The sequence below is a fragment of the Salvia splendens genome, chromosome 3, assembly GCF_004379255.2.
Source record: "Salvia splendens isolate huo1 chromosome 3, SspV2, whole genome shotgun sequence".
Classification (NCBI taxonomy): domain Eukaryota; kingdom Viridiplantae; phylum Streptophyta; class Magnoliopsida; order Lamiales; family Lamiaceae; genus Salvia; species Salvia splendens.
Genome location: NC_056034.1, coordinates 27,094,913 through 27,115,057, shown reverse-complemented (window position 1 = coordinate 27,115,057; position 20,145 = coordinate 27,094,913). Strand labels below are relative to the sequence as shown.

General features: G+C 41.1%; 5 protein-coding genes across 5 annotated transcripts; 4 read left to right on the top strand and 1 right to left on the bottom strand.

Moving 5' to 3' along the window:
- The first annotated feature begins 2,270 nt into the window (after nt 1–2,270).
- On the top strand, nt 2,271–2,832 carry LOC121793694 (zinc finger protein 10-like). Its single transcript, XM_042191738.1, has one exon. It carries the CDS (start codon nt 2,283–2,285, stop codon nt 2,718–2,720), a length of 438 nt encoding a protein of 145 aa, XP_042047672.1. The 5' UTR covers nt 2,271–2,282; the 3' UTR covers nt 2,721–2,832.
- A 232-nt stretch (nt 2,833–3,064) lies between these two features.
- On the bottom strand, nt 3,065–4,342 carry LOC121796805 (ethylene-responsive transcription factor TINY-like). Its single transcript, XM_042195585.1, has 2 exons — nt 3,964–4,342; nt 3,065–3,087 (listed from the first exon to the last, which is right to left on the bottom strand). The coding sequence occupies exons 1-2, from the start codon at nt 4,340–4,342 to the stop codon at nt 3,065–3,067; spliced, it is 402 nt and encodes a 133-aa protein (XP_042051519.1).
- Nucleotides 4,343–6,219: 1,877 nt separating this feature from the next.
- Nucleotides 6,220–7,179, top strand: LOC121796804. Its single transcript, XM_042195584.1, has one exon. It carries the CDS (start codon nt 6,220–6,222, stop codon nt 7,177–7,179), a length of 960 nt encoding a protein of 319 aa, XP_042051518.1.
- A 3,466-nt stretch (nt 7,180–10,645) lies between these two features.
- LOC121796803 lies at nt 10,646–12,344 on the top strand. The gene is made up of 2 exons (XM_042195583.1): nt 10,646–10,829; nt 11,500–12,344. Exons 1-2 carry the CDS (start codon nt 10,646–10,648, stop codon nt 12,342–12,344), a joined length of 1,029 nt encoding a protein of 342 aa, XP_042051517.1.
- A 2,740-nt stretch (nt 12,345–15,084) lies between these two features.
- Nucleotides 15,085–15,567, top strand: LOC121796802. Its single transcript, XM_042195581.1, has one exon. It carries the CDS (start codon nt 15,085–15,087, stop codon nt 15,565–15,567), a length of 483 nt encoding a protein of 160 aa, XP_042051515.1.
- The last annotated feature ends 4,578 nt before the right edge of the window (nt 15,568–20,145 follow it).

The window sequence follows — 20,145 nt, the reverse complement described above, 5'->3', positions numbered from 1 at the left end:
GTGTATTCTGATCCGATGCAGGAACAATTCCTCGGTACAATCGCTCTATAGAGAAAGTTAGGAATTCTCTACAAAGCTTTACGTATTTTCTCTCTAATGTTACGATATTTCTCATCTCCGTGAATAAATAACCATTATATAGACAAAGAGTCATTAGGGTTTCATGATTGTTGGGCTTATGAACTAATTATAATTGTAGCCCAACTATAATTATTTAATCCATATTAATCTAATCTAGCCCATATCCTTTCAAATAGCATAAAATAATGCAAAGATTTAGTCTTTTGATTGTATTATGTTTACTCTATAATCAAAGAATTGGACTTCTCTTTCTTTGTACTAACAGTTTAGGAAATCAACATATATTGTTAAGTCTGTTATTGTTATCCTCAATGCGAGTACAATATTAGCATTCACAATTAGATTTAACTTAACTTAAATGATAGTAATTTCTTTTTAAAACTAACTTTTAATATTTTTTATTTGTGTGTAAGAAATTTTCTATTTTTTATCAAAAAAAAAAGAAATAACTTAACTTAGTTGAGACGTCTCAAAAAGGAATACGACTCAATTTAGTTGGAATATAAGGATTATTAAAATTAAGGTTAGATTAGTTTGTGTCCCCCAAACAGGAATCCCAAGTTCGACAAGAAGAGAAAATAGCAAAAAAATTGGTATATAGAAAAAGAAAGATGGCAAAGTCAATCAATTTATTTTTTTGTTTATTGATATAAGTGATTTTTAATTTAGTTGAATATATAATTTCAATGTATCAACTATCAACTAAGATTCCACATAACAAAAATGCGTTGACTTATTTTTCCATGCGCGACTGAAAATAAAATGAATTACCGCTGTTCACCGTACCTGCACGGTTTGCCCCCTATATTTAAATTCAAGTTTGTTTATTCTATATTTTGAATTTGACACACATACATCTTAACCACCCATGGGTACATTTGAGTAACACTATTTGTATACCTAATTTTTCACATTATCCACACTGCCTAAGCATCCATGGGTACATTTTCAATAAAACTGTCTTAAAATTATATATTTTTGCAACATTTTATACAATCATGCAACATAAACATATTACCAATTTATGAGGCATTCAATTTCAGAGTTTTGATTTTTTTAAAATTGCTGCATAATACCTTGCGCACGAGAGTAGAATGCTTAAATTATTTTGGATATTTCTTTTACTACAAAAAATATATTCATTTTAAGGACACGAAATACAAACGCAATGTTTACGTTTGGAAATTAAAAAGAATAATTATAATTTAGGACACAAAATAGTACGTTTATGAGTTAAGAATAAATTAATTATCTTAAAATTTATTTTTAAAAGACACTTCTATTTGCATCCTTTAATTTTAGTTGGAACACCAACAATGGAGATATCTTTTTTAAGTGTTGGTAATATATTTTTACAATCATAAATTAGCAACTTTAATTGCATTAAAAATTTTCTTATTCCTTTGTTGGTACTGTTTTGTTGTAGTTTCAATATTTTAAACTTTTATTTTTGAAATTTATCTTTTGACATTTACTTAAGCATTTCTGAAAAAAGTACTACTACTCCGTTATATAAATATATTGACCTTGATCGGGTTATAACTTTACTTGTCAAGTTGACATGACCCAAACATAGTATTATACAATTCCTTAATTTTATAATAATTGCATTATTTAACGTGTTTGACCGAATGTACAGTTATAAAATCAAGTGATACCACACATCATATTTGTATATACTCATTCGCCCGCCATTAAAATTTTGATTAACTTCGAATTTTGATCTATAGTGAAAAATGATTAATAAAATTAATGAAATGTTCATTACCAAAAACATTAATAAAATGTTGAGTTTATTATTAAAAATAGTAAAAATAATAAGTAGGATAATTATTTACGGATGATGAAAATGACAAATTAGAATAACTAATTAATGACTTTAACATATTACGAATGGAGTAGTTCTGAGAGTATACTCGTGCCGATGTACATGTACCACGTCAATGTTTGAAACGCAAGTAGCACTCTCGATATTCTTAATCGTTCATCAAATATTTTATTTCCAATAAGTATGAGCACGCTTGATTTAATGTTTTCGATAACAACTAATAACAGAATAGATCAACCGACCATTTGACCAACTCTTTAATTATTTTATCACAAACCAAACTAAAGCTAAAATTGCAGCCATAATCTCAGAAAAGGGTCTCAATTTGTATAATTCCTCCTCCTCTCACCTCTCTCAAAACTCTATTTTGCAAATGGATATAAATCCTTCGAGGATGGAATCAGTCCAGCACTTGATCACATTAGGAGATGATTTTGCTCAAAAATTCAAAACGAAGTCGTTTGGATGCAGTTTCTGCAAACGAGGGTTTCCCAACGCGCAAGCACTAGGAGGGCACATGAACATCCACCGCAAGGATAGGGCGAAACTCCTAGAGTTTTCAGATGAAAATTTTCTGTCGTTGGAAATCTCACCGAGCGAGGATTCCAACGATAGTGTTCCTCCTGATTCGTTCCTCAGGGAAAAGTTGAGTTCTGAGAATGATCGGAGCCATGATGAGGATGATCAAGCTGAAGAAAATCACATCATTTATATTAGGAGAATACCGTTACTGGCGGAGGCGCCACCTGTTGTAGACCTTGAACTTCGGTTAGGACCCGAGCCTCATCGTCATGCAAGGTCAAAGCCCTAGTTTTTTAGTTGGATTCTATTTTCTATCATGTTTTAGATTTGATATAGTAAGATTATGCTCTTATATTGTGCACTTGCTCTAAACGCGATAGCAAAGAGAAGATCTAGACCTATGAAAGGAGAAAATGCTTATATTCGGTTAGTAATTTCAATCTTTGATTATAGGCATGTGTATATATATATATTTTGATTTTGTATGATCATATATGGTCTATTTTCTTCCTTTGACACTGCTTTTCTTTGTATGAACATAAAAAGTTACCCTTCTCTCAACTAATATTATTATTGTCGATCGTTATTAACTGTCCTTGTTATTGGAATTATTCAAGATTAAGTGTGGATAAATCACACACATACGCTAACAGAAACTGTTATTGGATTAAACTTTTAAAAATAAGTTGCTGTTACTAAGCGCACCTATGTGTATATTTCATGAATATGAAGGGAAATCGATGGGTATCTATGAATTTAATGAAGATCCAAAAGGTGCCTAATTTATATATATGGAAAATTGAAGCATTAAAAAAAAATTGAAGGATTGTTGCATTTAATTAATTCAACTAATATAATTGGAAATTGGAATAATATATGCATTGAAAAAAATTCATAAACCATGTCCGCAAATTACCCGGTGTAAACCCTAATATGATAAAAATCAGTGATAATAAATTTAATTATTTTTTTAGACAATTCATAAAGGCCAAATTAGAAGACAGAAATCTTATTCTGATAGATATGGTTTCTGCTCTCTCCGTCTGCGAATAAGAATCGCATTCCTTTTTGACACGGGTTTTAATACTCTCTTCGTCCATGAAAATAGTCACATTTTGTCATTTTGGGATTTCCGCAAAAAATAGTCTCATATCTAAAAATGGAAAGGTGGTCTCTCATACTTTAATTACCCAGCATTTCTCTTTATCTTTCTTACTTGAGTAAATGTCAAAATTGGTCCTTTATCATATGCTCATTTTAAGATTTTGATCCTAAACTTTATCTTTTGAATTTTTGCATCCTGAACATTTCAAATCGGATCACAATTGGTCATGGACTAACTGTTCCGTTAGTTTTTAAAGGTCAACGGGTTTAATCCCGATTTTGACCAAATTAGATTGTAAATTATGATTTTTTCTCCATATTTATTTTCTTAATTATTTTAATAAATATTCATTTAAAATATAAAATAAATAATAGATTAGGGTTCCCCATTCGTCTCAGTAATTCCACAACGAAAAGAGTCCAAAAACCCCACCGCCGTGGAGCGGCGCCGCCGCTCCACGGCGTCGGCCGATCCAGCCACCCTTCAATCGCGGCGTTATCGACGTACACAAAATCACTCCCCATCTCCACGGAATCGAAGCACGATCCCAAGCTCGGCAGCTCCACAATCTCGCCAGCTCCTCCGATGCCGTGGAGATATCGATTGACGACACTGGCGACGACGGTGACGACAGCGACGACGACGTCGTCGGCTGGACGTCGCGGGGGCTGAGCGAAGCGGGGAGGGGCAGCACCCTTGATGCTCAGCGCGGCCACGTCGTGCGCAGGCGCCGCCATCTCTGGCGTCGGAAACGTCCTGAGCCAATCCTCGATTTCTTCCGCTACTCCCTGATTTCTGACACCCATTTAAATAATAAATATTCATTTAATAATTAGGGAGTAAAAAATACTCCCTCCGTCCCGGACTACTTGCACTTATTTCTTTTTTGGGCGTCCCAAGTTATTTGCACTCTTTCCTTTTTTAGTAAAAATTATCACCTACAGCCGGAATTGTTGACTTTGCTATACACTCATTCCTTAATCTCCGTGCCGAAAAGGAAATGTGCGAGTAGTCCGGGACGGAGGGAGTAATAATTAACTGTCTAATTTGGTCAAAATCGGGATGAAACCCGTTGACCGTTAAAAGCTAACGGAAAAGTTAGTCCAGGACCAATTGTGATCCAATTTGAAATGTTCAGGATGCAAAAATTCAAAAGATAAAGTTTAGGACCAAAATCGTAAAATGGGCATATGTTCAGGACCAATTTTGGCATTTACTCTTCTTAGTTTACCTATTTTTTCCCCTTTTCCTCTTATTTTACTAATTTTTCTTTAAAACTCATGCCGTTCACAATTGGGACTATTTTTTGTGAACGGAAGGAGTAAATGTTAAGAAAGTGGGTGGAAGAAAGTTAGTGGAATATGAGTCCAACTTATATATATTAGTTTTAATTATATATGAGTGTAATGAGTTGGTGGAATGACGGAGTGAGTATTTCTTAAATATCATCAAATTATTGTATGGCTAGAACACATGTATTAGAAGAGTATCAATCATTTAAGCCATGCATGAACAGTTTCAGTTCTGCAATAAAATCTAACCTTTCAGTTTAAACATCATCCCTCTGTTCCACTACAAATTTCCTTAAGAGAATTGCATTCTATGTTTCCAAGTGAATTGGTTCTACGTTATACTCCACCCGTCCCTAAAGAATATGCACTTTGGGGTTGACACGAGTTTTAATGCAAAATTGGTAAAGTAAGAGAGAGGTAGAGAGAAAAAGTAACTAAAATATTATTAGTAGAGAATGAGTCTCACCTCATTAGAGAGAAGAGAGTTTTCAAAATTAGAAAATGCATATTCTCGTGGGACGGGCTAAAAAGGGAAGAGTGCATACTCTTGTGGGACAGAGGGAGTATTTTTTATACCTTTGCAACTGAAGTATTTGACGATTTGGTTATATAATTGTTATACATTAGGTTGACAATGGCGATTTCTAGGCCGTTGCATGAGAAAATGTTATGAAATCTCAAATGGGAGGACGAAATGGTCGAGTGCACAAATTCTTCCGAGATAACAACCGCCGTTGGATTGAGAAAAAATTTAAGCTGCTTTTCTCTGTATCATTATTATTTTGATTTATTTAATACAAACATAAAACAAAATCCACAATTTAGATAAAGCTTCATCTTCCCCTATTTTCCAAATTGAAACCCTATTCCAATGACAAATCCTGGGAATCTGCTCGGTTCTCCCCCCGATTATTATTATTATTTCAATTCTATCACCCTAATCCATTATGGTCGGTTTCAAGCATAAAGGTTGGCTGCCGGATATCGCTTCCTCCAAAAGAGACCACCGCCGCTGCACCGACGCGTCGAAGAAGAAAGCTCCTCGTCTGCGAATCCTCGCATTCGAGACTGACAAATCCATATCGAGGTTAATCTCTCTCTACAAATCCATCTCCGACTACGAGATTTCCCGCCTCAAAAACCGCGTCATCAAATCCAAAGGAATTTCATACCTCACCTCAACGGACGAGGAGTTTCTACTCAGCCTCGCCTGCGGCGAACGGACCGATGACCTCGATCGCGCCGTTGCGGTTGTCGCGCGCCTGGGGAAGAACTTCGGCGATCCGTGGCTCAGCCAATTCGATCTGGTTTACGCGGATCTGAAGCTCGGCGTCATGGATTATGGGAAATTGGAATAACGATCGAGGAATTCCGAGAAACGGGTGCATAAGATGGAGAAATTGGTGTCCGCGACCTCGAGCCTTCACGCTGCGCTGGCGGCGCTGGCGGAGATGGAGGTTGCGGAGCGGAAGATGAAGCGGAGGAACAAGGAATTGGACGCGAATTCCAATCTGTTCAACCAGAAACTTGAGATCCAGCGCAAGGACGTCAAGTGTCTCAAGGAAACATCTCTGTGGCGCAAATCGCGTGATAAATGCGTGAGCATAATGGCGACGATTGTGATCATCGTGTACATCCGAATTTGCTCTGTTTTCAAGCCGTACATCACGATTCTCCCCGCGATCTCGTTGCTCAGCGTCGCGTGTTTCCAGCAGCAGAGAGATCTCGACTTGATTCAGAAGATTAAGCAGCAAATGGTTGAACATCCTGGCCATGTCCACACAGAGTTTAAACCTAATAAAATCCGATTCCGAAAATCGGGGATGTTCTTCAACGATTGGGACTCATTCGATACTGAGAGAGAAAAAATCACCAAAAACAACAGAGTTTTCCACTCGGCCGGAGCGTCGACGTTGGGAGGGGCGGGGTTTGCGTTGCACTACGCCAATGTGATCCTACTGGTGAAGAAGTATTTAGATTCGTCGTCTTCGATTGGGCGGGACGAGCGGGAGGCGCTGTACCAGATGCTGCCGGAGAATCTGAAGGCGTCGGTGAGGGCGAAGCTGAGCAAGCTGATGAGATGCGGCGAGGATGATGCGTTCCTGGCGGAAGGGTGGAGGGCGGCGACGGTGGAGATCATGGGGTGGCTGGCGCCGTTGGCGGAGGATACAGTGAAGTGGCAGATGGAGAGGCATGTGGATAAGCTCAAGTTCGATACGAGGCCTTGTGTGCTTCTGCTGCAGACGCTGCATTTCTGTGATAAGGAGAAGACTGAAGCGGCCATTGCTGAAGTGCTGGTGGAGCTGAGCTGCGTCTATAGGTTTGAGAATCGCGGTGTTTATGGGGAATGAGAATGACCACATTCATCCACTAATTGCAGTTTAGTTTCTTCACATTCAAATTTGGATTCTTGTATTAGTGTTTAATAGCAGGTTATATTCGCATTTATTTTAGTTATTTTTGGACAAAAGTATATATTGAGTTTCCTCTATTTTTTGTTGAATGAGAATAAATTTACATAAATTGTAAAATCATAAAACTATGGAGTATGTTTTAATTTTACAATATACTCCCCCGTCCCTAAAAAATATGCACTATGAGTTCATCACGTAAAATGAGTCTCATCTCATTAGAGAGAAAGTAAGATAGAAGTACATAGAAAAAGTAATTAAAATCTACTTAGTGGAGAATGAGTCCCGCCTCATTAGAGAGAAAGGCTTTTTAAAATTAGAAAGTGATTATTCTTTTGGGACGGACTAAAAAGGAAAGAACGCATATTTTTATCGGACGGAGGGAGTATTTTATAACTAATTTATCCTTAATTTAAATACTCCATTATGTCCCATTAAATATGAAACATTTTCCTTTTTGCGTTGTCCTATTGACAATGAAACGTTTCCTAAATTGGAAATATCATCATCTTACTTTCTCTCTCTTTCTCTTACTTTATTCTTTCTTCATTAACTCACAAAACAACATTGCATAAAATCTCATGTCGAAAAGCAAACATTTCATATTTAATGCAATGGAAGGAGTATATTTAAATTTAATACTATTATTTTAGGAAAATTTATTAATATAGATTATAAATTAATAATGGTAACACTAATTAACACATTACATAATAAAATAACGGGCAAATTGTCTATAAGTAATGAACTTTCTAAATAGTTTAGTTTTTCCCGTGACCTTTAAATGTTGTATGAAAAGTTATGAACTTTACCGGATTGTGTAAAATTTCCCATCCGACCTACCAATAGATTTCCAACACAAACTTATCCTACGTGGCTCACCGGAGGTTGGACTTGCCAAATGACAAATTTATGATTCAATTCGAATTTTGGAGTTAATGCTACTTTATGGTGAGTTCGATTTGTATATTTATGTCGATTTGTATGCTGAATTCGATTAGTGTGTTTTCATTTATGCTACTTGTATGTTTGTGATAAGCCAGGGCCAGGGATTCCAAAGATAGAAGAGAAACAATCAGAATTAGTGGAGTTGCCTAGTCACGCCTCCGACATGCCACGTAGGATAAGTTTGTGTTGAAAATCAATCTGGTCGGGTCGAGTTTGGATAAAGATAATACAAGATAATCCTTATTGATAAGGCTCATTTCATGCATCGGTTTAGGGGTAAAATGTACGCTACTTGATTGGTTTATCGCACAAAGCAAGTGTTAAATGTGCAGGAATGCCGCTTAACCAAGGAAACAAGGCCAAACTGATCAAGCGAGTACAATAGGTGAAAAGAGGTCAGAAATCGGGGGAGTTGATCAAGGGGAGTAACCAAGCAGGCAAGGAGGGGACCATAGGCTTCTAGAAGATGGACACCGAGGCAATGAGCTGGATGGTGCGCATCATTCTTTTAGCAAGGACAACGTTCTAGAAGGGGACACGTGCTGATATATGAGTCGCAAGGACGGAGCTGAGTCATGAATCTGTTACTGAAAAACATCGTCATTCTAGAAGGAGAGCACGTAGCAATCGATGAGTCGCTCACACTCAGCGTGAGCGAATATTCCCTGCCAATATCGTTATCCAGCTGGAGGTCGTGCCTATAAATAGAGGATGTGCCACCACATTAAAGAGATCCGATCCTTTACTTTCCGTCTTTAGTTTAGTTTAGCTTAGCTCTCTAGTTTAGTTCAGTTCTCTAGATAGCTTAGATAGAGTAATGCTTAGTTAGAAAGGGTGATCGAAGGAGCGCTGCAGAATACTTGATATCTGTCAGCGTATTCTTAAGTTTCCCGCCGAGGATCTCCTTGGTTTTACTCGCTTTCGTATTTTCCGAAGTGTTAGCTTAGTTTAAATTTCACGATGTACTGTTCTGAGTTTAGTTTTAATCAATGTTGCCTTCGTTTTCATCGTGGTGTTTACTGTTTCACGTAGTTACTTTTCATTCCAGTCTGAAATTCACTTGACCCAGTAGTTAAAATTTCCTTGATCAAGTTAGTAAGTTAAATTCTGTCTAGAGTAAAATCAGTAGGTAAAAACTCCCAAAGTTAAAGCGTGGCAGCAGCCAGCCACCTGTTCACTACTCACACACTTGATACACTAGCTTCTCTGTGGGATCGACCCCGAACTTGCCGCTTTACTATTAAAGTAGTGCAAAATTGGGAGTTTATAAATTACTTTGGTAGGAAACGAGTGAGAGCGAGATTGCATTGATCAAGTGGCAACGACATTTGCTAACTGATCCAACCGCTTCGGTTATCTTCCATATAACTTGATCCACACTCTATTCACGCCCATTCTTGAGCCCCCTTCCAAAATGGCACCGTTGCCGGGGAAGCATGGTGTTATTTTATATTTGTGTGTAGCGCATAGGTGTATATAATTTTTTTTATTTCTTTTCTCATTTGTTTTTTCTTCTGTTGATGAGAAGGTACCACCGCGGCAGCCACTGGAATCACCCTCTTATATACAGAGGCACTAACGCTCATTGGAGAGTCTAGGAAACCGGCGTCGTTACCACTCATTACAGAGCCGGACTAGCAGCAGCAGCAGCCGTTGACCAACTGACCAGCGAAGAAGAAGGAGAGCAGAACGCGCAACCTAAACCACCACCACTTGAACAAGCAAAAGCAGAGATGGCTCTCGTCGCCGACGACTTAGGAATTGGCTCTTTGCACGCTCATGATGAGAAGGAGCCCACACATGCCATTGCCGTTTCTCCTGGGATGCGGACCATCGCGATCAAGTCCAGAGTACTGGCCGTCTTGTCCCATTTTTACGGCCTTTCAAAGGAGTGTCCGTACGCCTTCCTGGAGGAATTTTGCCGATACTGTGATATCCAGCCTTTACCGGCTGGATCTACATCTGAGGACTATAGGCTGAAAGCTATCCCCTTCGTCTTGAAGGGTGATGCTGGAGTATGGCTGTCGAGACTACTAGAAGTGTCCATCAAAACATTTGCCGAGTTCTAAATGATCTTCCTAGATCGTTTCTTCCCCGCGTCAAAGACAAGTGCCCTCAAGAGGAAGATTACAGAAGCCAGACAGGAGTACGATGAGCCCCTCGGCCAGTATTGGGATAGATTCCAAGGGCTGCTTCAAGCATGCCCCAACCACAAGCTGGGGGAGCGGGAGATCTATTCGATCTTCTATGGTGGACTGACAGTCGATAGCAAGAATGATCTAAACCTCGCTGCCCAAGGGGATTTCTCAAAGACCCCATTCAGCCAACCCAAAAAATCCTGGAAAGGCTTATCGAGGCTAAGCGCTCGTATGAGACTTCCCGAGGGCAGTATAGAAGAGGGGCAGTGCATGTAGCAGAGGCGCGCAATGATGAAAAGTTGGAGGCTCGATTTGAGCAAATGAAAAAGAAGTTTCTTGAGGCAGTGGAGAATGCCAGACCGCCTCCACCCCCTGCACCAACAGAGACGCAGTATGTGTCGCCACCGCCTCCGCCAGAAGAGCATCACTACTACTATTGCGAATTCCCCCCTGAGATAGAGCCGCTGCCCCAAGTAAATGCCGTGGGTCTCTGGAATGCGAGTGGTAACTGGATTCAGGGGAAGCAGAGAGACGCTCCATGGAGAGACCACCCTAATTTTAGGTGGACTAATCAGAGTCAAAGCCAACTACCTCAACCCTCAACACAGCAGATGCAACCCTCTGAAGGGCAGCCCAACTGGCCTGCTCGGATCCAGGATAAACCAAACACTGGAGGGAACAGAATACAAAGCGGAACTCAAGGGAACTGGTCTAATGGAGGACAACCCAACTGGTCAAGCAGACACTCAGGGCCCATAGTCAAGCAACCAGGGAAGACAGCCAAACAACCAAATGGTCAGCTACGTTCCACCACACCAACGGGGAAATCTGTACCCTGGAAATCAACAGCACAATCAGCCGCAATACCAGCAAGAGCATTATGGGCAATATGACTACCCGCAACCCAACTACAATGGGGGACCGCCGAATCAAAGATACAACCGACACCCCAACGATAGTCAGGGAGATATGATAGTACCACACCATCCTAATAATGCAATACAGGAAATCCAAGAGGCTTAGAAGGAGCAGCGGGCGGCGTTGGAGATGCTGACAAAGCAACTTTCGCAAGTTGCGATGTCACTGGGCGAGCTGAGAGGAAATGAAGGAAGGATTCCAGCCACTGTGTAGACACCTAGTCGTGAAAACATTAGCGAAGTAACCCTGAGATCAGGAAAAGCCTACCAGGGCCCTACTCCACCTGTGGAACCTCCAGCATTTACGTCTGGGTCGAGCCATGAAGGAGAAGGAGAATCCAACGGAGCAGAGCAAGCAAAAGGGAGTGAAAAGGGCAATGCAAAAGTGGGAGGTGAATCCTCAGAGGAAAGTCAGAGAGAGGAAACTGAGAAAGTTAAGCCATATCCATACCGTGGAATGGTGACAAGAAAGAAGGATGCCACAATCGATATGGCAAGTATGCTCAAGGACGTGGAGATGAAGGTGCCACTCTTGACGGCGTTAAAGATGCCCCCAATCAGCAAATTTATTAAAGACTACCTTGCAGATGAGAATATCTCTGCCGTGATCCAGCGGAGTGATCTTCCTTCAAAGAAGACCGACCCGGTGATGTTCACTCTCCCGATTTCAATCGGAGATATTCAAGTAGAGCACGCGATGTGCGATCTCGGGGCATCCATCAATGTGCTGCCATATACTATCAATGAGAAGCTGGGAGCGTCCAAGCTCATTAACACTGACATAATGATCCAGTTGGCCGACAGGTCGTGTATTCACCCTGAAGGAATTCTGGAAGACGTTATTGTGAAGGTGAATAACTTTCTGTACCCAGCCGATTTTTTCGTAATCAAGATGACGGAGCCAGCGGCAAGGAAGTCGAGTGGAGTCCTACTAGGACGACCGTTCTTGTCTACGGCTAGCACCATTATAGACGTCCGTAATGGGACGATAAGCTTGGACTTCAATGGAGCACAGTTCACGTTCAATATAGATGAAGCCATGAAGAGGCCAGCCGATAACGAGAACATATACTCGGTAGATGTGACGGAACCCTTAGTATAAGAATTTTTGGAGGAAGAATTCCTAAAGAGGTAGTTTACTGACTCCGCTGTAGACGAGGAGGTCGAGAAAGAAGTAGAAGAGTGGTATGATACCATGAAGGTCGGAGAGATGGACGACCAGGCCATTGCAAAAGCAATAACGGATTTCTGTGAGCGCCCGAAGCCAGCTGGGTCAAGTGGGACAGCTCAAGTATCTAGTCTAGCAAAGCGGCTTGATCAAGACAAGCCACTGGAAAAAGAAGTGGCAGAAAATCCTCTGCCTACTGAAGAGCCAAAGCCCGCGAAGGAGTTAAAACCCCTTCCAACACATCTTAAGTACGCCTACCTGGGGAGGAAGAAACAATGACCGTCATCATCAACAGTCAGTTGACCCAGGGGCAGGAAGACAAATTGTTGAAAGTGTTGAGAAAGAATCAGAAGGCTATCGGCTAGAAGCTGGCAGATTTGGTGGGCATCAGCCCAGACTTGTGTATGCACCACATCCGACTGTAAGAAGGAGCCAAGCCACACCGCGACCAACAACGGAAACTCAACCCCAACATGAGGGAAGAAGTGTTCAAGGAAATGTCAAGTTGGTATCGATCAGAATTATCTACTCCATTCCAGATAGTAACTGGGTCAGCCCAGTACACATGGTGCCCAAGAAAGGAGGAATCCAAGTCGTGAAAAATGAAAAAAATGAGTTGATTCCGACTAGGCCGGTCTCGGGGTGGAGGATGTGCATAGATTACAGGAAGCTGAACCAAGCTACAAAGAAGAATCATTTCCCTCTGCCATTCATTGATGAAATGTTGGAGAAATTGGCAGGGAAGCAGTACTTCAGCTTTTTGGATGGTTATAGTGGCTACTTCCAAATAGCTGTAAATCCAGATGACCAAAGAGAAGACGACGTTTACCTGCCCCTTTGGCACTTACGCTTACAGGAGGATGTTGTTTGGCCTCTGCAATGCCCCGGGCACTTTCCAAAGATGCATGATGAGCATCTTCTCTGACCTGTTGGAAGACTGCATTGAGATCTTCATGGACGACTTTACTGTCTATGGGGACGACTTTGATCAAGGGCTGCGTAGCTTGAACAGGGTATTGGAAAGATGCCGCCAAAAGGACTTGGTGCTGAATTTCGAAAAATGCCATTTTATAGTTACTGAAGGAATAGTCATGGGCCATGTAGTGTCGAGCAGGGGAATAGAGGTCGACCCAGCAAAGGTGCCGGTCATTGCAAAGCTGCCGTATCCTACAAATTAGAAGGAGATCAGAGCCTTTTTAGGCCACGCTGGGCTCTATAGAAGGTTTATCAAGGAATTCGCAATGATAGCCCAGCCTCTGACGAAGCTTCTCCAGAACGATGTGGAGTTTGAATTCTCTGATGCCTGCAAGGCCGCGTTCCAATTTCTTAAGGACAGATTGATAAGTTCTCCGATAATACGGGCCCCCGACTGGAATCACCCCTTTGAGGTAATGTGCGATGCTAGCGACTATATTGTGGGGACATTATTAGGTTAGAAAATTGAAGGAAAGAGTTACGTCATCTTCTACGCGTCAAAAACATTGAATCAGGCACAGAAGAACTATGACGTGACCGAAAAGGAGATGCTATCGGTGGTTTTCGCATTTGAGAAATTCAGGCCATACCTGCTGGGGTCCAAAGTGATAGTTTATACTGACCATGCTGCGATCAAGTACTTGTTGGCTAAAAAAGAATCAAAGCCAAGACTAATCAGATGGGTCCTCCTCTTACAAGAATTCGACTGGGAGGCAGTCGATAAGAAGGGATGCGAGAACAGAGTGGCGAATCACTTAAGACGAATTTTACAAGAAGATAATGATGAAGCTATTCCAGACGCATTCCCTGAGGAGCACCTCTACCTGATCAAGTCAACATCTTACCGACCGTGGGTCAACCAAGTGGAAGAGGTTGATCAAGCCGAGCAAGGAAGCAAGGGGCAACACACGCGGAAAGAGCCATGGTTTGCAGACATGGCCAACTACTTGGTGACAGGTGAACTACCTGGAAGTGATGAAGCTACAAGGGTACAAAAGCTAAAGCTTAAAAGCGACTCCCGATACTTCTATTGGGATGATCCTTACCTGTGGAAAATGGGAGCAGATCAAGTAATCCGACGCTGTATACCAGACTGGGAGCAAGAAGATGTGATGGTCCATTGCCACGCAGTGGCTTGTGGTGGTCACTTTGGAATAAAGAAAACAGCAAGGAAAATACTGGACAGCGGATTCTACTGGCCTTCCATCCATAGAGATGCTTATGAGTTCTGCAAGAGGTGCCTCAGGTCCCCATTATTGTCTGTGAAATATTTGATGTATGGGGAATGGATTTTATGGGACCTTTCCCATCTTCTGAAGGTAATCTCTATATCTTAGTAGCGGTGGACTATGTGTCCAAGTGGATCGAGGCAAAGGAAACAAGGACATGTGAGTCCAGAGAAATGGCGAAGTTCTTAAAGTCGAATATATTTAACCGCTATGGGGTGCCACGGGCTATTATATCGGACCAAGGAACTCACTTTGTCAACAGAACCATCGAAGCCTTGATGAGAACATATGGAGTCCACCACCGCCTCTCCACACCCTACCACCCGTAGTCCAATGGCCAAGCCGAAGTATCAAATTGAAAAATCAGGGCTATTTTAGAAAAGACGGTCAATCCCACGAGGAAAGACTGGAGCTGTCGTCTGGAGGACGCACTCTGGGCTTACAGGACAGCATTCAAAATACCTATCGGAATGACCCCATACCGGCTGGTATTTGGGGAGATGTGCCATCTGCCGGTGGGAGTGGAGCATCAAGCTTACTGGGCAGTCGAGGAAATGAATATGAATACCGAGGCTAGAGTTGCAGAGAGGAGAATGCAGCTACAAGAGCTTGAAGAGCTCCGTCTGGATACGTATGACTCTGCCATGTGGTTCAAGGAAAAGACTAAGATGTGGCACGATAAGAACCTTTGCAAGAAGGAACTTAAGGTGGGCCAGAGGGTACTACTGTTCCAATCCAGACTGAAATTGATGCCAGGGAAGCTTAGGTCAAGGTGGATAGGGCCTTATACCATTATCGCCATCCGAACGAATGGAGCAATCGAACTTCAGGAGAGCGATCCAGATTCGCCTTCCTTCATGGTGAATGGTCACAGGGTGAAGCCGTACAGAGAAGGAATGAAGGCATTTATGGTGGACGACATTCCACTACTCATGCCTAACTCTCGACAGTAAGCAGGTAAAAGAAATGATCGGGTACTCATGGGTAATCTGCTTGATCAAGCAATAAATTCTTAATCTATTAAAACTGATCAAGTGACATCCCAGGGGTACCCGGTCAAGTCCTTGTTAGTGTAAATAATTTTTAGTGTGTTGTTTTTTTATTATTAAAAGTCGGAAGTGGAGGACATAAACTGATCAAGTGAAATTATGTGAGTTTTCATCTAGATTTTATTGTCAACTTGATCAGTACAATTTGAATTTAATTGGCGGTACAGTGATTGAGTTGAAAATGGCAGGTGATAGGACGTGTGCAGTCATTAGTGAGGTGTCGGGCGGCGCCAACTGTCGCAATGAAAGGACGTCTTAGAGAGAAGGAGGAAGCGTATCGGAGAAGCTTTGCCACCTGGCATTCTGAAAAGGTGCGCCTGTATGCGAAGAGTCGTAGAGATCTCAACAGACAGAGTATTCTGAAAAGCGTATTATGAAAAGGCTCATTTCATGCATCGGTTTAGGGGTAAAATGTACGCTACTTGATCAGTTTATCGACGCAAAGCAAGTGTTAAATGTGCAGGAATGCCGCTTGACCAAGGCAACAAGGCTAAACTGATCAAGCAAGTACAATAGGTGAAAAGAGACCAGATATCGGGGGAGTTGATCAAGGGGAGTAACCAAGCAAGCAAGGAGGGGACCACAGGCTTCCAGAAGAAGGACACGCGAGGCAATGAGCTGGATGGTGCGCATCATTCTGTTAGCAAGGACAACGTTCTAGAAGGGGACACGTGCTGATATATGAGTCGCAAGGACGGAACTGAGTCATGAATCTGTTACTGAAAAGCATCGTCATTCTAGAAGGAGAGCACGTAGCAATCGATGAGTCGCTCACACTCAGCATGAGCGAATATTCCCTGCCAAGATCGTTATCCAGCTGGAGGTCGTGCCTATAAATAGAGGATGTGCCACCACATTAAAGAGATCCGATCCTTTACTTTCCGTCTTTAGTTTAGTTTAGCTTAGCTCTCTAGTTTAGTTCAGTTCTGTAGATAGCTTAGATAAAGTAATGCTTAGTTAGAAAGGGTGATCGAAGGAGCGCTGCAGAATACTTGATATTTGTCGGGGTATTCTTAAGTATCCCGCCGAGGATCTCCTCGGTCTTACTTGCTTTCGTATTTTCCAAAGTGTTAGCTTAGTTTAAATTTCACGCTGTATTGTTCCGAGTTTAGTTTTAATCAAAGTTGCTTTCGTTTTCATCGTGGTGTTTACTGTTTCACGTAGTTAATTTTCAGTCTGAAATTCACTTGACCCAGTAGTTAAAATTTTCTTGATCAAGTTAGTAAGTTAAATTATGTCTAGAGTAAAATTTAGTATTTGATTTTATCCATTTAAAATCTAGAATAATCCTAAGAGGATCTAGATAAATTCAATTCTATCTAGATAAATCCTAAAGTAATTTGGACAACCATTATCCAAGATAACTCTCATCGACTCTGAAATTCCTATTTTGGATAAGGTAAGAATTAATTATTTAAGTAAATCTTCCTAGATTTATTAAATAATTAAAATAATTATCCAGTGTGATTAATTACCATGAAGTAAATGGATTTATCTATTTATTTGGTGATTATCTGTTTAAAGTGGATTATCTGCCTTATCTACTTTTGTGATAATTATGCAAAAACCATGTTTAAAATGACTAAGCCCCAATTACAACAGTGTGTTGTATACGGTCTCCATAAATTAGTCTATACATGAAGCAATTTCTAATATTATCGCGACCCATCTTAGTAGGAGCAATAATTCTACGAAATAGCAAGTTCATTAGATTAGACTTCTTAACAGTAATTTGTTTAAACTAGAAGCATGTTTCTAATATTATCGCGACCCTCCCTAGTGGGAGCCATAATCCTGTGAAATTGCAAGTTCATGTGTTTAAACATATTTATAAGATAGCTATGGAATTTTGTTAGTGGCGTACGACCTTCCCTAGAAGGAGTTTCAAAACAAAAACAGAATTTCAAGATGCTAATATTTATGGTAAAAGCTTAGGCAATAGTTGCCGGTCATGCCACCTTAGTGGTCTCTGGACTATTCGTCGGTATTGCCGGTCACACAATAATAAACAGTCTTTACTCTATTTCTTTGAAAACCCTAGACAACAATCACAAATCCAATTTTGGAGAGAAGAAACCGAGAGATGAGGGGAGAAAAAGGGGTGACACGGCTATGGCAATCCCAGCAGCGGCGAATTGACACGGAGAGAGAGAGCGAACAATGACGAACAGCAGAAGCTCCTGCTGCGTCGCGGCAAGTGACCGGCGGAAGTGCAGCGGCAGAATGGGATCCACTCCGAGCTGAACTAATGTGGAGCTGCGACGGAGGAAGGGCGAATCAGTGGGCAGCGACGGCGACTTAGAGCGGACAACAGCAACAGCGACCGATGGAGCTGGCCGGATGGAGGTTGCAGCGGTGTTTTGACAGAGGCAGCGGCGAGTAGAAGATAGATGTAGCAGGGATGTGTAATTCAGAAATCTTTTTTGAAAGAGAGTCCGATTTGGTGAAGAAGGAAAGGGGTTTATCAATTTGGGAATTTTCCTGATTTTGATTCAAGAGAGATGAGAGACGGAGGTTGCGAGGAGATAGGGAGAGAAGGGAATTTGCTGCTCAAAATTTTGGGAAAGAGGAATTTGATTTTGTAGAGCGTGGCTGTCTTATTCATTGGGATAATTAATTAATTCAAGTGTTTCAAATGTATTGGGCAGCCATTTTTTATTATTTGAGCTGATATGAAAAATAAAATGGAGGAGGGAGCTAGTTAGTTTTAGGCCGAAAAAGATAGGAAGCTCGGGACCTCGATGGATAATTGAAAGAGGGGAAGCATGGAGTTAAGGAAGGATTATCTAAAATTGAAGTCAAAATAGGGAATGCAAATTTAGAAAAATTAAATAGATGAAGTTTTGCATATACATGTGTCGGGAATGGAATGAAAAGAGGAGTTAAGGCTTTAAACGATCGAGGTGGGCTTTCGAACTAAGTGTTTTCAAGAGCTTTCGTTTTAATATATCGGTTTGAGTATCATGTTATGTGTGATTGATTTATTATATTCATTCCAATGATGAGGCGAGATATGTGATCAAAGTGAAAGTGTTGTTGCGCATATTATGAGGTGCTATGTGTTAATTTATTGAGTGATATTATAAATTGCTTGGCATTGTTGATGTGATGTGAATTGATGCTCGACCTTGACAGAAAAGTGATTTGTGATTCAAATACGTTTTTGAGGAAAATAAGGTTTGCAAAGGGAATGTCATGCCATGTCATGTTTTTGTTTTGAGAAATGCCTATCTGGTTGTTTAGCAAGGGAGTTGTCCCTACTAGACCTATTGAAATCGAATTCGGGTCTGACTAGGGAGTGAGTCCCTACTCAGGCTAGTGTACACCAATGGGGCTCGTGAGCCGTCTTTTGGGTCGGCCGGTCCAGTGATTGAGTTTATGGCCACATTCTCGTTTCACATTATGTTGTTGATGTTGATGATTGCTTAGTGGGGAGTGAGTCCCTACTATGAGTTTAATCGAATTCGGGTCCTAGCAAGGGTGCATCCCTACTCGGACTAGTGTACATGACGAGGACCGTGAGTCATCGAACGGGTTGGCCGGTTATCGTGCTCGTGGAAAGTGGCCTCCTTACACGGCACCCTAAAGAACAGATGTGGCAGTTTCTTAAATAATTCAAGGAGAAATGGTTGTGTTTTGATTGCTTAGGGTCAGAAATGGTTGTGTTTTGATTGTAACGCCCGCCTTTTTCCTTTCATTTTGGGGATATTTTTTTTTCTTTCTTTCAATATGTCCATCTTCCCTAAAATCTCTCCAACCACCAAATCCATCAATATCTATCAATTTTACCTATATATATATCCCACGTTCACACAATAATAAACACAACCATTTCTGTTGCCATATCACATATTGATCAAAGGAATGGGTCAAGTGAATCCCCATAATATTTACGAACTCTGTGAATAAGTGTACATATTGGTTTTATTAACTCTCGAGAAATTTCGAGCAACAAAAAAAAAATTATTTTCAAGGCTTTTACCAAGTAGATATAAAGGAAAATAAAAATACCGTGTGGAGGGAAATTTTGCTTTTAACTTAAAGAGGTTAAAAGGGGGAAGACTTTTTAAATTCAAAATTCAAATTTTTCGCAGGAAGGTGAACAGTTGCTGACCTCATCGCAATAGTTCACCTCCTTCTCTCTTACCTTTAACTTTTCATTTTTCATTTCCATCTCCACATTCACCCATACACCGATATTCTCTACCCTAAGCTCTCAAAATTCTTAATTTCCTTTCTCTCAGTTTCAGGCGCAACCGTGTTCCTCCGCCACCAAACACCGACCAGTTTACCATGGATAATTCACCTGCAAGCAACCCTTCCCAGAGAGAGACCACTCAACAATCATCTACCCGACCTAGGGTAAGGGAAATCTCATCCACCCGATGACCAGAAGTAACATCGTCGTCGATATCATATGCAACAACACCACCGACTGTCAGTGTGCCCCATCCACCGAAGACGTCCATGAGCGGGTCTAAT